General features: G+C 36.8%; 1 protein-coding gene across 4 annotated transcripts in view; it reads left to right on the plus strand.

Annotated features, from left to right (window-relative positions):
* The first annotated feature begins 272 nt into the window (after window positions 1-272).
* The window catches only part of thoc2 (THO complex 2), a 94,926-nt gene continuing 80,180 nt past the window's right edge, over window positions 273-15,018 (plus strand). For 3 of the 4 annotated variants that reach the window (XR_011006083.2, XR_012389403.1, XM_005157134.6), the window contains exons 1-4: window positions 307-391; window positions 7,322-7,377; window positions 12,739-12,830; window positions 14,179-14,230. Coding sequence is in view for 2 of the 4 variants with exons in the window: in XM_005157134.6 (XP_005157191.1) it covers window positions 327-391; window positions 7,322-7,377; window positions 12,739-12,830; window positions 14,179-14,230 (265 nt within the window). In the remaining 2 variants the exon portion in view is untranslated. Of the gene's footprint in view, window positions 392-7,321; window positions 7,378-12,738; window positions 12,831-14,178; window positions 14,231-15,018 lie in introns of all 4 variants that reach the window. The other variant, NM_001326547.1, reaches the window with a different exon arrangement.

The following is a 15,018-nucleotide window of genomic DNA, read 5'->3' on the forward strand; positions in this document are numbered from 1 at the left end:
AAAATTACTGTACAATAAAAAAACTAATTACAAAAACACATCAAAGCCCAGTTTAAGATGCTAGAATAAAGCAGAACTTAAACGCGCAGGAATTGTCTCTAAAAGATGTATTATCCCCTTTCTCTAAATAAATAAACATACATTAGGATTTTAGTTCTATACACTGAAAGAGAAATAATTTGATATATTAAACGATATAATAATGAAATTAAGGAACTAAAACAGTTCAAATACTCCATTATTAAATACTGCTTTGACGCGCTCAACTGTGTGTGCTAAACATCCGGCGCGCGCTACGGCTGCTTCATCTGAGAGTGTGGAGGAAGATGGCGGCGCTGATCCTCCCGTTTGACTGGTTAAAAAACTGGGACAAATCCGGCAGAAATGAGTTGTGAGTATGAGTTTATTAATCAAATAGGAAGTGTGGATTGTAATAAATACATTTACCTTTTATTCAGGTGGAATGAACACGGGTTATTGTTGAAGTCATAAATCATATTCTCTTCATTGTGAATGGCCACGGCTAATGTGCGTTAAATATTTTTGTTATTTAAAGTTCTCTAAAATAAGCCAAAAACAAACAAACAACGAAATAAAAACAACAACACAACTTAATGTAGTGTAAGCTGATAAATATAACGTATGTGTTTTCTGTACAGGGATGGTTTGGACATATCGGGTACTTAAGTAATTTTCCGTGAATGTATCACCAGTGAGCTAATACTTAGCTGGGTTAGCATTAGCATGTGTGCGTTGCATGTGTCGCGCAACTAAACAAGCTCATTTTCATGCTGAGCAGACTTAAAAGTGGGTAATACGCGATGCAGCGAGGTTTTGTAAACCTCGTGGAAGGGCTAGATGTAGATGTGATTAAGACTTCAGCCTCACTTTTTAAAATCCGTTACGAAGTAATGGTTGTCTCTCGAAACCTAGTTATCTGCCAAGACCTATTTACGAGGAGCATAACCCGCAAATCTACTAAATTCCTGCACGACCGTGTGTGCTTAATAAATTGACGGAATTTTTGAGGGTGATTGATCTTGCAGTAAAGTGTAATGACCGCCTCAAAACATAGCAAGTTTACTTTGTATGCATTATCAATATCTAGTGAGGGATCGTGTGAAGTTAGGTTGTTTACTTGGATTTGAGCGGTACCCAGTTTATATTTACTTGTGCCTGACAGAGAATGTATACGCTATCGGACACATTAACTAGAAGAAACTAAAACAAACTTTGTAATCAAATGTAATATTGCCATAACTGTGACACAACTAGATTTAAATACCATTCTCCAAGCAGACACGGTCTTGCGCACTAACAGACGGGCAATGATTCAATTCAAGTTCATCTGGAAACACCAACATCAGAAGCTCGATAAACATAGGCATATTTAAGCTGATTATGTTTATTAGCAATTCTATATCATTCAGGGTAAAAAAGCATCATGTTAGCATGCAACATTGTTTTCGTATTGAGTTTTGAACTTTTAAATATGCGTTAACCTTTAACAACACACATACCCTAATATGAATTAAATATAGCAAGGTGATATCTATTTAAGGTTGATTAATTGGGCAACCTAAATTTAAGGTTGAGTAAGCATCAAAACTGAAATTTATTTATTTAGATTTTTTTTTTATATATTTATTTATTTTTATTTTTTTTTAATCAAAATTCTAGCACTGTCTATGGCTGGGCGATTTGGCCTAAAATTCAAATCCCGATTAACTGAACATTTTTACTCGATTGTTGAACTGTTCTTTTTTTTTTTTTTTTTTTAATTTGTTTGTTTTTCACTGAGAGGTTTTGTACAGTAAATATGCTCACATGTTGCAAGTTAGAGAATTTTGAATGAAGGGTGCATTACTTGAGTTTAAAATAATCAAAGGAAACGCACATTATCTTCTATTTATGATTATTTATTGAACATCAATGTTGAACAACTGAAATTAAAACACACATTGCCTGAAACCGACTTTTTTTCTTATAAAAAAGTAAAAATAAATTACTTTTGGAAACAAAGAGAATAGTGTCAAATGGCCGTGTGTATATGGAATATCCTGTCGCAAAATGCGGTGTAAATCCTACATGACGGTAATTGTTTGATTAAGGTGCTTGCATGTTTGTACTGCACTTCAATAATGTGACCCATGTCTTAATTCGATTTCTGTTTAGCTTGATTATGACTTTAGTTGGGTTAAGGTATTCAAAAATCGCTGTTCACACGATAAACTCATTGCATTAAATTTGGATTTAAATTGGATTATTGGTGTCCATGTAAACATACTGTAGGCTCCCTGTGTTCCAATCTTGTCAGCTAATTAATGCAAAACACCTGCAAAGGTTTCCTCAGCCTTGAAATTGTCTGGCTTAACAGGCTTCAGAATCATGATGGAGACTTGACGGTTGTGCAGAAGACCCCCTCCAAAAGGAGGAATAGTCTGAAAAGGCAGTTGCAGAAGAAGCTGGATGCTCACAGAGTGGAGTGTCTAAATAAATTAATAGTGTTAAGAAGAAGGGAAAATGTTGGCTGGTGTCAGTACATCAAGAACCACCTCATAGACATCTTGATGACATGCTACAGCTGTAGAATTCTATGTGTCAAGCTACTCCTGAACAACAAATGTCTGCATGCTGGGCTAAGGAGAAAAAGTACTGGGTTCCATTCTTCACATGTGGATTACTCAATTAGCTGGATTTGGTTATTGATGATTTGACGTAATCCAGGATCGTTTCGTTCTTCAAAACTCATCTGAGTGATGTTGTCATAGCAACAGTTCTAGTAGCTCAGACCTGCTTGGGAGCAGCAGCTGATTTCATATAAACGGGATTAGATTGGTTATTTTCAAGCAAAGGAAATACTGATAGTATGTATCAAATTCTGATATTTTTTTGCAGTAGTAGTTGTATACACTTGGCATATTCAATATTAACCAGATGTTTTCTTTACACTGCTGTGCCATCAGCCAGTCCTTGCATTGCTCATCATGATTTTAAGAATCAATAGATCTGTCCTTCACAACACACCCAATGATTTCAGATGAGTTCATCCAGACATTTTAATCTGATTCGCAAACTTGTTTGAAGAACCAAATTTGCTAGAGATCAGTTATCTGCCAAATAATCTTAAATCATTTAAGCGAAGTATGAAGAACGGACCCCTGGTCTGCTGCCTAGTGGTCCCAAATTCTCTCATCAAATGAAAGCAAATTTTGTATTTCATTTGGAAATCAAGGTCCCACAGTCTGGAAGAAGACCAGAGAGGCACAAAAGTCAAGCTGCTTAAAGTCCAGTGGGAAGTTTTCATAGTCAGTGATGGCTTGAGGAGCTAGTGTGGGACCATTGTATTTTATCAAGTCCACAGTCAACACCGCTGTCTACCAGGATATTTTAGAACACTTCCTGCTGCCAACAAGCTTTTTGGAGATGATGATTTTATTTTCCACTAGGATTTGGCACCTGCCCACAAAGCCAGAACTACCTGTAACTGGTTTAACAGGCATGAAATAACTGTATTTGCCTGAATTAAACCCCATTGAAAGTCTATGGGCTTTTGTCAATAAAAAGATGAGGAAACACAAACTAGGGCTGTGCAATTAATCGAAAATTCGGTTTCGATTTCGATTTTGGCTTCTAACGATTATGAAAAACCATTAATCATGATAAACTATTATTCCATTATATACTGCCCCCTTTCCAGTTGTACACATATGTTGCATTGCAAAGCTCAGTTCCACATGAAAATGACTAAAAGCATGTACTGTAATGTAACGTTTGCAGCACTGGATGCTCATTATTCATTGATGTACATTCGAATCATTCATATTTTTTAAAGCGCGAAAGAGCACATGCTGGTGTGTGTGCGCCGCGCCTAAGACTGATTTATACTTCTGCGTCAAATGCACGCGTATGCTACAGCGTTGACGCATAGCCCTTCGTCCTGGCCGTCGGCGTCACTGACGTGCACCTCTCAAAAAATGTAACTACACGTCGAAACGACGCGTAGCGCAAGCTCTGTGATTGGTCGGCTTGGTAGCGCTGACGAGTCTGGGCGGGACTGAGAGCAGCGCGAGTGACGCGAGCTGGGCATGAGCCCAACTGAGCGATTGTTTACAAATGTGGAGTCCCGTGAAGGAGCTCCGGATGGAAAGTTTTGTTTTGTGTTTACCTCATAGTTAAAGTTGTTGCTCGTCCGCCGGTTCCTGCCTCAAAAAGAGCGAGTTTGAGCCACTTGTACATCCAGGAAGTGTTCAGGAAAAGCAAAACAGCAGCGAAGAAACTCAACACAGAGGAACATTAACACTTCACTGCCAACTAGTGTTTCGGTAGTGTAATGCAGACCAACAGAGACAGCGAGCAGAAGTATAAATGCACAGCTAAGGGCGTTGCATGCGCCGATGGTTACGCCGGTCACTTGACGCAGAAGTATAAACCAGGCTTTAGCCTCAGACAGGCTCGGAGACGAGCAAAGCACACACATCTAGTGCCAATCTTAATGTGAGTGGTTTAATGGTCAAATACTTGCACATTTGTGTCAGAGCGCGATGTTTAGTGATTATTCATATTAACCGTCATTTGTGTAACTAAGAAATGAGAGAATCAAAAGACATGTGAAAAAGAATCTATATCAGAGCCGCACTATTCTTAAAGTGACAACGCGCAGTATTCCTGCCGCCCTCTGTTTTTATTATGAATCAAACAACAAAAGGAGAAAATCCCTCACTGCTCTTGATTGTAGGACTTTTGTAGCTAAAGTTTTTTTTCTTATAGTGAAGATGCTTAAAGCTCAGTTTAAACATAACAGATTTAATAACTCAATTCTAATAACTGATTTCTTTTATGTTTGGTATGATGACAGTGCATTATATTTTACAATATATTTTTCTAGATACAAGTATTCATCATAAAGTGACATTCAAAGGCTTAATTAGTGTAATTAGGCAAGTCATTGTATAACAGTAGTTTCTTCTGCAGACAATCAAATATATATATATATATATTTTGCTTAAATGAGCTAATAATATTGAGTTATTAAAATAGGTTTTAAAATATTTGAACCTGCTTTTAATTCTAGCCAAAATAAAACTGTTAAACATCATTTTGGAATTATATAAAAAGATTCACAGGAGGGCAAATAATTTTGACTTCAATTGATAATCTTTTTGAATAATCGTGATTACAATTATGACCAAAATAATCGTGATTATGATTTATCCCATAATGGAGCAGCCCTAACACAGACCCTGAAATGTAGATGAGCTGAAGGCTATATCAAAGCAACTTGGGCTACCATAAAGCCTGGTTTATACTTCTGCTTCGAGTGACAGGCGTAACCCATGGTTCATTTCTTCATTGTGGCGTGTTCATTGCGTATCAGTGTCGGTGAGAGCTATGCGACCACGCGTAGGCTGCACCGGAGCAAACATCTGACATAGAAGTATAAAATCAGCCTTAACACCTGAATTGACAACTGTTTGTTTCTTATAAACTGCATTAGTTATGTGTCTCCTTGGCCCGTTTTTGATTAGATCACAGATGTCAAACTCTGTTCCAAAAGGGCCGCAGCTCTGCACAGTTTAGTTCTAAACCTAATTAAACACACCTGATCAAACTAATTGAGTCCTTCAGGCTTGTTTGAAACCTACAGGTGTGTTGGAGCAGGGTTGGAACTAAACTCTGCAGGGCTTTGGCCCTCCAGGGATTGAGTTTGACACCCCTGGATTAGATCATTCAAAACAAACCTGAATACCAGTGTGAACATGGCCCAGAATTAATAACATTCTACCAAAACTTAACCTTACATTTAATAGTATATGTGTACGTGCACATGTTTTATGTATGCATTGATAAGTGTATGCGTTTTAAATTCTACATTGCATCCAGAAAATATTCATAGTGCCATTCACATTCACTGAGTTGTTGTGAAGCCACTCCATTGATATTTTGGGTCATTGTCCTCCTGGAAGATGAACCGTCGCCCCAGTCTGAAGCAGGCACTCTGAAGCAGGTTTTCATTAAGTATGTCTCTGTACATTGCTGCATTCAACTTTCCCTCTATCCTGACTAGTCTTCCAGTTTTTGCTGCTGAAAAACATCCCCACAGCACGATGCTGCCCACCACCATGCTTCACTGTGAGATGGTATTATCCTGGCGATGAGAGTTGCCTGGTTTTCTCCAAATGTAACGCCTGGCGTTCACTCAGAGTTCAATTTTAGTCTCCTCAGCCCAGAAAATTTTGTTTCTTATGGTCTGGGAGTCCTTCAGATGCCTTTTGGCAAATTCCAGGCAGGGAGTGGCTTCCGTCTGGCCACTTTTACCATACAGGCCTGGTGGATTACTGCACAGATCGTTGTCCTTCCGTAAGGGTCTCTCTTCACAGAAAAATGCTGGAGCTCAGACAGAGTGACCATCGGGTTATTGATCACCTTCCTGACTAACGCCCTTCTCCCTGATCACTCAACTTGGATGGCCGGCCAGCTCTAGGAAGAGTCCTGGTGGTTCCAAACATCTTCCACTTAAGAATGATGGAGGCCACTGTGCTCATTGGAACTTTCAGAGCAACAGAAATTTTTCTGTAACCTTCCCCAGCCTTGTGCGTTGAGACAATCCTGTCTGAGGTCTACAGACAATTCCTTTGTCTTCATGCCTGTATGCCTGTTTGTGCTTTGACATGCACAATGCAGCCTTTTTAAATCATGTCCAATCAACTGAGTTTACCACATTTGAACTCCAATTAAGCTGCTGAAACGTCTTCATAATAATCAGTTGAAACAGAATGTACCTGAGCTCAATTTAGAGCTTCACGGCAAAGGCTCTGAATACTTATGTACATGTGATTTTTTTTGTTTTTTCATTTGTTTTTTTTTTATATAAATTTGCAACAATTAAAATTTTTTTACAATTTTTACAATTTTTTTTTCACATTGTCAATTTTGGGTATTCTGTGTTGAATTTTGGAAGAAATAAATTTAATCCTTTTTGGATTAATACTGTAACATAAAAAAGGTGGCAAAAGTGAAGCGCTATGAATACTTTACGGATGCAATGTATGTGGCGCCTCATAGTTTTTTTTTTTGTTGTTGTTGTTTAAATTTGTTGCCATTAAAAATAGCGACAATTTGAGAAATGCAAGAAAACAAAGATATAAAAGAAATCAGCAGTTCTAATTTTGCCTGGTAAAGAAGTATACTTAAGTAAGTTCAAGTAAGAAATTGCTATAGTAATTGAATAAAATAAATATAAAAAACAATATATTGTGTTAACCATACAGTTGACATTAAGCAGTTTTAAATCATTAATTTGCATGCTTTTTCTGTCTAGTTTACAGTTTTTTCAAGACCTTGCAGGGAAATCAAGTGGTCATGAGTTGGTTAAAGGTAAGTTCTGATTACGTTGGGCCTTTTTTAACTATGATTTCTGTCTGTCTGTCTGTAAGATGAATAGGTCTGTCTATGCATCTATGTATGTATGTTTGCATGCACGTACGTATGTATGTATGTATGTATGTGCTGGGATTAATTGCATTGTTATAAAAAACTATAGTGATTTTAAAAAAAGTGCATTAAGCGTTTGTATGAACAGTTAAAAAAAAAAAAAAAAACATATTCCTTTAACATTTTAGCAGTTGAAATATTTTAATTCTTAAATGGTTTAATCAAATTAAATGTACAACCAAAGATATTTGCCACTTCCAGGACATAAAAATGTTACCTAATTTGTAACAGAAATGTTAAAAAATGTAGTAGACGTTATGCTCAGATTTCAGAGGTTTGATCATAACATTATAACAGGATAGTTGCAAGCAGCATCGAGTTGGCGTTCAGAAATGTATTTTTGTAACTGCTAAAAACTTTTTTTTTTTAAAATTTTATCAGTAAACGACACACTCAATGTCAATGTTAATTTTTTATTTATATAGCACTATTTAAAGGGCCATGACACCCCCCACTTTCGGTTAAAGTCTACTTTAGAATTCTTTCAAAAGATGCATGATTAATGGGCGTGGAGCTCCGCATGCATAGGGCTGGAGTGGGCGTGGCCAGCAGGGGAGAAGGGGAGTGAACGACTGTTGTTGACAGCTCACAAAATGAGACCCAAACCGCGAGGAGACGCATGAGTTTATAGTTCACAAAGTTAAAATGCAAAGAAATAAACAGTAATTTAATGCCCTGCTACATTTGTTATTCGTAATTTCAAATACACATAACCACAATTTATATCATTATAAAGATAAGTGTGTTCATATAAACACTAGAAATGAGGATTCTCCCTTGATCCCTGGGTCTAAATTATAGATCTGAATGCAGACTCAGTGCAGCAGGTCTCCTGACCTGCCTATTTTAACCATTAGCCCTGTTGGTAATCTGGAGGATTTAGGCAAACACAGCAGCACAGCGATGTGTCTAAATGTGAATTAACTCCTGATAAAAGTCAACGTCCGCCATTCTTCAATTCTCATACTGCTCTCCCGACAAAAATGCTTGCAGCACACACACAGCTTTGCTGTATGATCGGCCCTGACAAGATTGCAGGGAAAAAACATGCAACAAACCCCGTGGATCATGGAAACAAACACATACGAGCTTTCATGAACGGCTACTGCATGACGTGGGTCCGTGTCTCACAGCTTGCTTAAAACTGGCAGGTCCGCCTTGCCTCTGAAAAGTACATGCTCTCATGCACAGTACAAATCAAAACGGAGAATTTAAAAAACCCTATATATATATATATATATATATATATATAAATATAGCTAAAATAGACAGTTTTCACTGATAAAATGCCAAATCAAAGAGGTAAGTTTTCAACCTAGATTTAAAAACAGACAGGGATGAAACATATCTGATACAGAGGTGCAGAGCATTCCAAAACTTGGGACCAGCTCCTTCGAAAGCACTGTTACCTCTGCATTTCAGCCTTGACTTAGGGATGCATAACAGTCTCTGGTTAGATGACCAAAGAGCATACCAGGCTGATGCTCAATTAACATGTCTGACAGATAAGAAAGTGCCAGGTCATTTAAAGATTTAAAAACCAAGAGAAGCATTTTAAGAGTGACTAGAGTGTAAAACTGGTGTAATGTGGTCATGTTTTTTGGTACCTGTTAAAAACCATGCAGCAGCAATTTTAACTAATTGTAACCGGGCAAAGGTATTCTGACTAACCCCAAAGTATAATAAGTTACAATAGTCCAATCTAGTGGTAATAAAACCATGGATTATTTTTTCAAAACTTTTTCTGGATAAAATATATTTGACTGTTTTTAAAAATCGAAGCTGAAAGAAGCAGGATTTGACCACTGCATTCATCTGTTTGTCAAAGCTCAAGCCATCATTCAGAATAACACCCATATTTTTTAGAAACATTTAGTTTATCTAGATGAGCTATTGGGGCTCTGGAAGAGTTTGACGGGCCGAACAAAATAATTTCACTCTTACTCATTAAAATCTAGAAAGTTCATCCGACAAGCATAGCATAAGGGTCTCTAGCCCTCTTGAACTTGGTTTTAAAGGCAGGTAGATTTGGATTTCATCAGCATAACAGTGAAAAGACAGACCATGTTTTCAAAAGACAGAGCCCAGAGGAAGCATATATAAGGAGAAATGCAGCACTCAGATCTAACAGCGCAAGTACAGCACATTCCACAGCATCACCAGTAAGCATAACATCATTTAAAACCTTAACAAGTGCGGTCTCGGTTGAATGATACTTTTTGAAACCTGACTGAAAGACAATTGAAAGACCTCAAAAATTGTGATCATCTAAAAATCTTTGCAGCTGCTGCAATACTACTTTTCTAAGATCTTTGTGATTAAAGACAGATTTAAATTGGGTCTATAATTGGCTAAAACGGATAGATCCAAGTTAGGTTGCTTCAGCAGAGGATTTACAGTGGCAAGTTTTAAAACCTCAGGGGGCTCATGTACGAAGACTTGCGTTGAAATCTTACTAAAACATTGCGTACGCACAAAGCTGAAAATATGCATACGCAGTAAAAAATTCAGATGTATGAAACACTGCATACGCCGAATAACGTGCATATTCTCTTTGTACATCCGAATGAACGTGAAACTGAGTGCACGTGCACGAGCGCAAAACCCCATCCGGCCACCTCCCCCGTATGAATATGCTAATTACTGTACTTTGGCAAAACCCAACGAAAAAGCAATGGCAAAAAGAAGCAAAAAGAGAAACTTTGAACAGAATTTGAATTGGAGATGCTGCTAAAGAAAAAAATAGAGTGGGAGAGTTTTGCTCATGCGGTTAACACAGTTGGGTCTGAACATCACACTGAGTGGATTAAAAAAGAAGTAGTGCGATGTATAGGTGTAAAATTTTGTAGAGTGTTTAACTGTGTCAGTGGCGTAGCTCGTAAAACGCATGGCATCATGTTTAGACGCGTTCAAGCATAAACTCACTTCGAATCCAGCGTGGTTTCCATGGTATGGCATACCTGCTAGACATGCAGATGAACCCGTCTCATACAGCTGCCATTGCAAGGCTCAAAGACACTTTGTAGAGTGCAATTTAACACAACTGCCTCTAGGAATCGCCAATGAAAATAAAACACAGACACACAAAAAAATGTGCGTACGCTAGGCATGAAATTGGTGTGGACCTGCGCACATTCCCACGTTCATTTCATCGTTAGTAAATCCAAACGGGAGCGTGAAACCTGCCGTACGCAAAGTTTTTGTGCAGATCAAAAATCTGAGAAACTAATCACACCTTGTTTTTACCAATCTGGGAGCACACAAACAGTCAGATTTACAACATTATTAAAAATAGTAAAAAGAGTTTTTGGTCTATGGTAATTTGTGTCAATAATTGCCACAAAATACCTTGATTTTGCTAATCTCATTTCCTTTTGAAATTTAAACAGTGAATCTTTTAGTATTTCAAAGGAAATTTGGAGCCTTCTTACACTGACAATCCGCTCTCCTGCAAATCTGACTTAAGAAGCATATATTGTCTTCAATCCAGGGCACTGATTTTGGTTTGGGTTTAAGAAGTCTAAGGAGCAACTGAATCTAAAACATCCACACGTGGAATTAAACTTGGACAGGAGCTCAGCTGCTCTCAAGTCACATTGACTGACATCCACTGATTTAAAAGCATCACAAAAAGCTAAAGAAAAGTATTCGGTAGTGGTGGAAGTGATAAAGCGAGATTTACGCAAAGGCTTTGTAATTTTAGGCACATTAAAAGCAGATGGAACAGAAAACAACAGCTTTATGATCAGAGATTCCATTGTCAAGAACCTCAAGATCCTTTAGTGCAAACCGATATGATAGCACAAAATCAAGTGTATGTCCCAGCTGCATTGAGCAGAGTAATAGATTCTTTTGCTAATGTATCACCTGTACAACATACATGGACATTAAAATCCCCAAGAATCAAGAGTTTGTCATATTTCAATGAGACATCCCCCTGAAAGTCTGCAAACTCGCTTTAGAAAGTTTGTGTTATGCTTTGGAGGGCGGTATATCAAGGCAACCAAGAGTGTAATGTTCAACTCCAAAGTAAACAACTGCAACTCAAAACACTGATAGTCATTTGTTGTAATTTCATGGCAAGAAAAAGTGTCTTCGAGCAAAGAGATCAAGCATCCACCATAACCTGATTTACGAAAAGATTTAAAACAAGCAGTTCGGGTGTAACAGTTCAGAGAAAGAGCTTTGATCTCCAGTGGTTAGCCAAGACTTAATAATAAATAAAAATACGTAAATGGGTCCCATTTATGTCCCATCCTGGAATGAGGTAAATGATCAGAAGCTGACACATCAGACTATCGTGCCCGGGGAAGTGTGCAAAGATAGTTCAGATTCAGTGAGCTAATCTGCACATCTCTGATAGTAAAATAATAGCCTACATTATTGTAAACGTTTTTAAATGAATATTTATTTATAAAATCAAAAGTTTGTCTTTTGGACAACATTTTCTTTATTTTCAAAAACAGAAAGTAGAAATAAGACATTTTAGGTTTTACAGATAGGGGAACAAGATAACAAAAAGGGTGCCACTTCAGCCTAAACGGCAGCTTCATAGCAACTGTAGTGCGAGTACGCCCTTAAAAAATGCCTTTTGACTGAAGTTTGTGTACAACTAGAGCTTGTTTGTTTTTATATGGTATTTAAAATATTTTGCTAAGAAATATCTAAAATATTTTTTAAATATTAAATTATAATTGTATTATTAAATGTAATAAATTGTAATATTTATTTTTTGATAGGGTAATTAATCTTTTCCAGTTTAAAAATTAATTCCTTAGCCTATAGTCCTTTATGAGTTTAAACTTTGTCAAAATGGTCTTAAATTCTTAAATTTAACTCGCTCAAACCTGAAGAAACAATAAATATGTATGAAAATACATGCATTGATGAATTTATATTTTGTTGCAAACTAAGACACAAGGCCAAAAATGATGATTAAGGATTGCGTTCTGCATTAAATGTAATTTTACGAAACCAAACAAACAAAGAAACTAAAACTTTACAATTCATTTCAACTAATAGGTTTAAATGACATGTAGAAGGATGTATATCACAGGACATAACTTTTTTTTTCTCCTTCACACTGGTCTTGTGGTGTTCTTTTTTGTAAATTAATTTTTTTCTTATTGTTTCTTGTGCAAAACAGTTTTTTATATAGTTTAAGTTTTCCCTTTTTTTCTGTAGAAAATGACATTAAGTTGTTACCTGTTACTTAATATGCTTTGTGTGTGATTTTCCTTGTAGATCTGCAGACAGCCTTTTACGAGCTTTGTTGGCATGCTATCCAGGGCAGTCTGAAGGTGGATGTGGCTGCTAGTCTCCTGGCTGATGTTATGGTGAGTGCTGATATCATGGCATTCAAGTTCCTTTTCACATTTTCTCAGACTTTTCCGACTCACTGACTTTGGGTTTCATATCTTGAATAACCATGATGAAGTTGAAAAAAAAAAAATGAAAGTCATTATAATACTATAATTATTTTTGATGTATCTTCAAAGGCAATAACACAGAAAATAAATTGTAAATACAAAAGTTAAAATAAAAATGAAAATACTGTAGAAAACTAACTAAATAAATAAAAGCAAACCTTAGAAGGTTGTGAAAATTGTAATTAAAAATATCTTAAGAACTTTCATTGCTTATGTCAGCTGGGAGAGAATTTCAGCTGGGAGAGAAGTTTTGGAGCACAATGGAGCAGAAAGCACTGTCAACTGTGGATCAAAAATAAGTCTTGGGAACAGCTAAAAGACCACTGAAACAATTGTAAATTTCTGGTATAGGTGGGATGTGATAAAAGAAGAAGCTCATGCAGAGCATTGGAATTTAGCATTATGATTTTAAAATCCTATGCTTAACAGGGAGCTATATATAGAGGTTATAAGGTTACCAAAACTAGCCCCATTTAAGATTCTAACTGTTGACATCACAGGTATTTAATTTGTTAAGAGAAAATTTGGATACTTCAACAAGAGAATTGCATGATTATACGTAAAACAATATTTAATCAACCTTTCAGCAACCGAATATGCACACATATACACACACATACAAATATATACCGCCTTCTGGATATAATGTTTGAACCATTGGGTGCACATGGTCATCCAGAATGGTTCAGTAGTCCTTGGCAGTTATGCGGCCATCTAGCGCAAGTATTGGGCCTAGGGAATGTCATGATATTGCAGCCCAAAACCTCCCTGATCCACCCCCATGCTTCAATCTGAACATGCAACAGTTTTGGTGCGCTGCTTTTTTTGAGGTTTCTCCATATCGTAACTCCCTTGGATGTGGGACAGTGAAGGTGGACTCATCAGAGAGCAATACATGTTTCTCATTGTCAACACTTGATTTTTGCTGCTGGCACCATTGAATCCGACATTTGGCATTGCATGGGTCATCAAAGGTTTGGCTATGGCAGCCTGGATATGTATATTGACCTTATGAATCTCCCTACAAACAGTTTTGGTGGAAACAGCAGAGTTGAGGTGCACATTTAATTCTGCCGTGAGTTTGATCTAAAACAATAAAGTGTGACAAACATGCACAAATATAACATCAGTAAGGGGCAAATACTTATATAATTTGTGACTAAATCCAAAAAAATAAATAAATAAATAAATAAACAATTGATCGTTAGTCAGCAGTTTGTGGAATGTGCTTTTAAAATAAATATTTGTCTTTCAGGAACTGCGGGATGATATGCCTTCTATTTTAGCTGATGTTCTCTGTATATTAGGTAAGTATTGCGATATGTTTATACATGCTGATTAAAAGATGTTGGCCAAGCATAAAAAAAAAATGCCATCTCATTTTTGTTGTGGTGAAGTAGAATCAGGATGCATGAGATGTTTCAGTCATGGATGAAAATGTTAATTAAACTGCTTTTTTTTGGACTGCATAAATGATTGATTTTTACATATTAGCTGCTGAATTTGAAAGGGATGAAGGGTCCTAGCTTATTCTAATGAAACTTTTTTTGTATACTCTAAGGTTTGTCTCTGACCCAGTCTCATTGATTTAAATCAGGGATGTCCAAACTCTTTTATGGAGGGCAACTGACATGGAGAATTAAGCTCCATTTTGCCTCAATACACCTGTCTAGACATTTGTAGCATGCCCAGTAAGACCTTGAATAAATGGTTAAGGAGTGCTAAATTATTCAGTACAGTTCTCCTCCAGGAGCAGAATTGGATTCCCCTGGATTGGATTCAAATATTACTATTATTAATGTTACATCTCCTGTAACCAACCAAAAACGCATTAAGGGCAATCAAATCAAGTATATATCAACTAGGGGTGCTCATTTCAGTTAATCCTTCCAACCGTACCATATACTGCATTGGTTTAATAAGTTCAATTGTTCTCCAATGTCTACATAGTAGGTTTATGGCTTCAATAAATTCTCAACATCCAGAAACTTTTTTTTTATATGCTCATTTTTTACTTGCATAAAATACTCTTAGATCCAGAAGGTCTATAACTGTCCATATATGAAACATGTCACGAATATTGAAATTTACATGG

This window comes from Danio rerio, chromosome 14 (genome assembly GCF_049306965.1).
Source record: "Danio rerio strain Tuebingen ecotype United States chromosome 14, GRCz12tu, whole genome shotgun sequence".
NCBI lineage: Eukaryota > Metazoa > Chordata > Actinopteri > Cypriniformes > Danionidae > Danio > Danio rerio.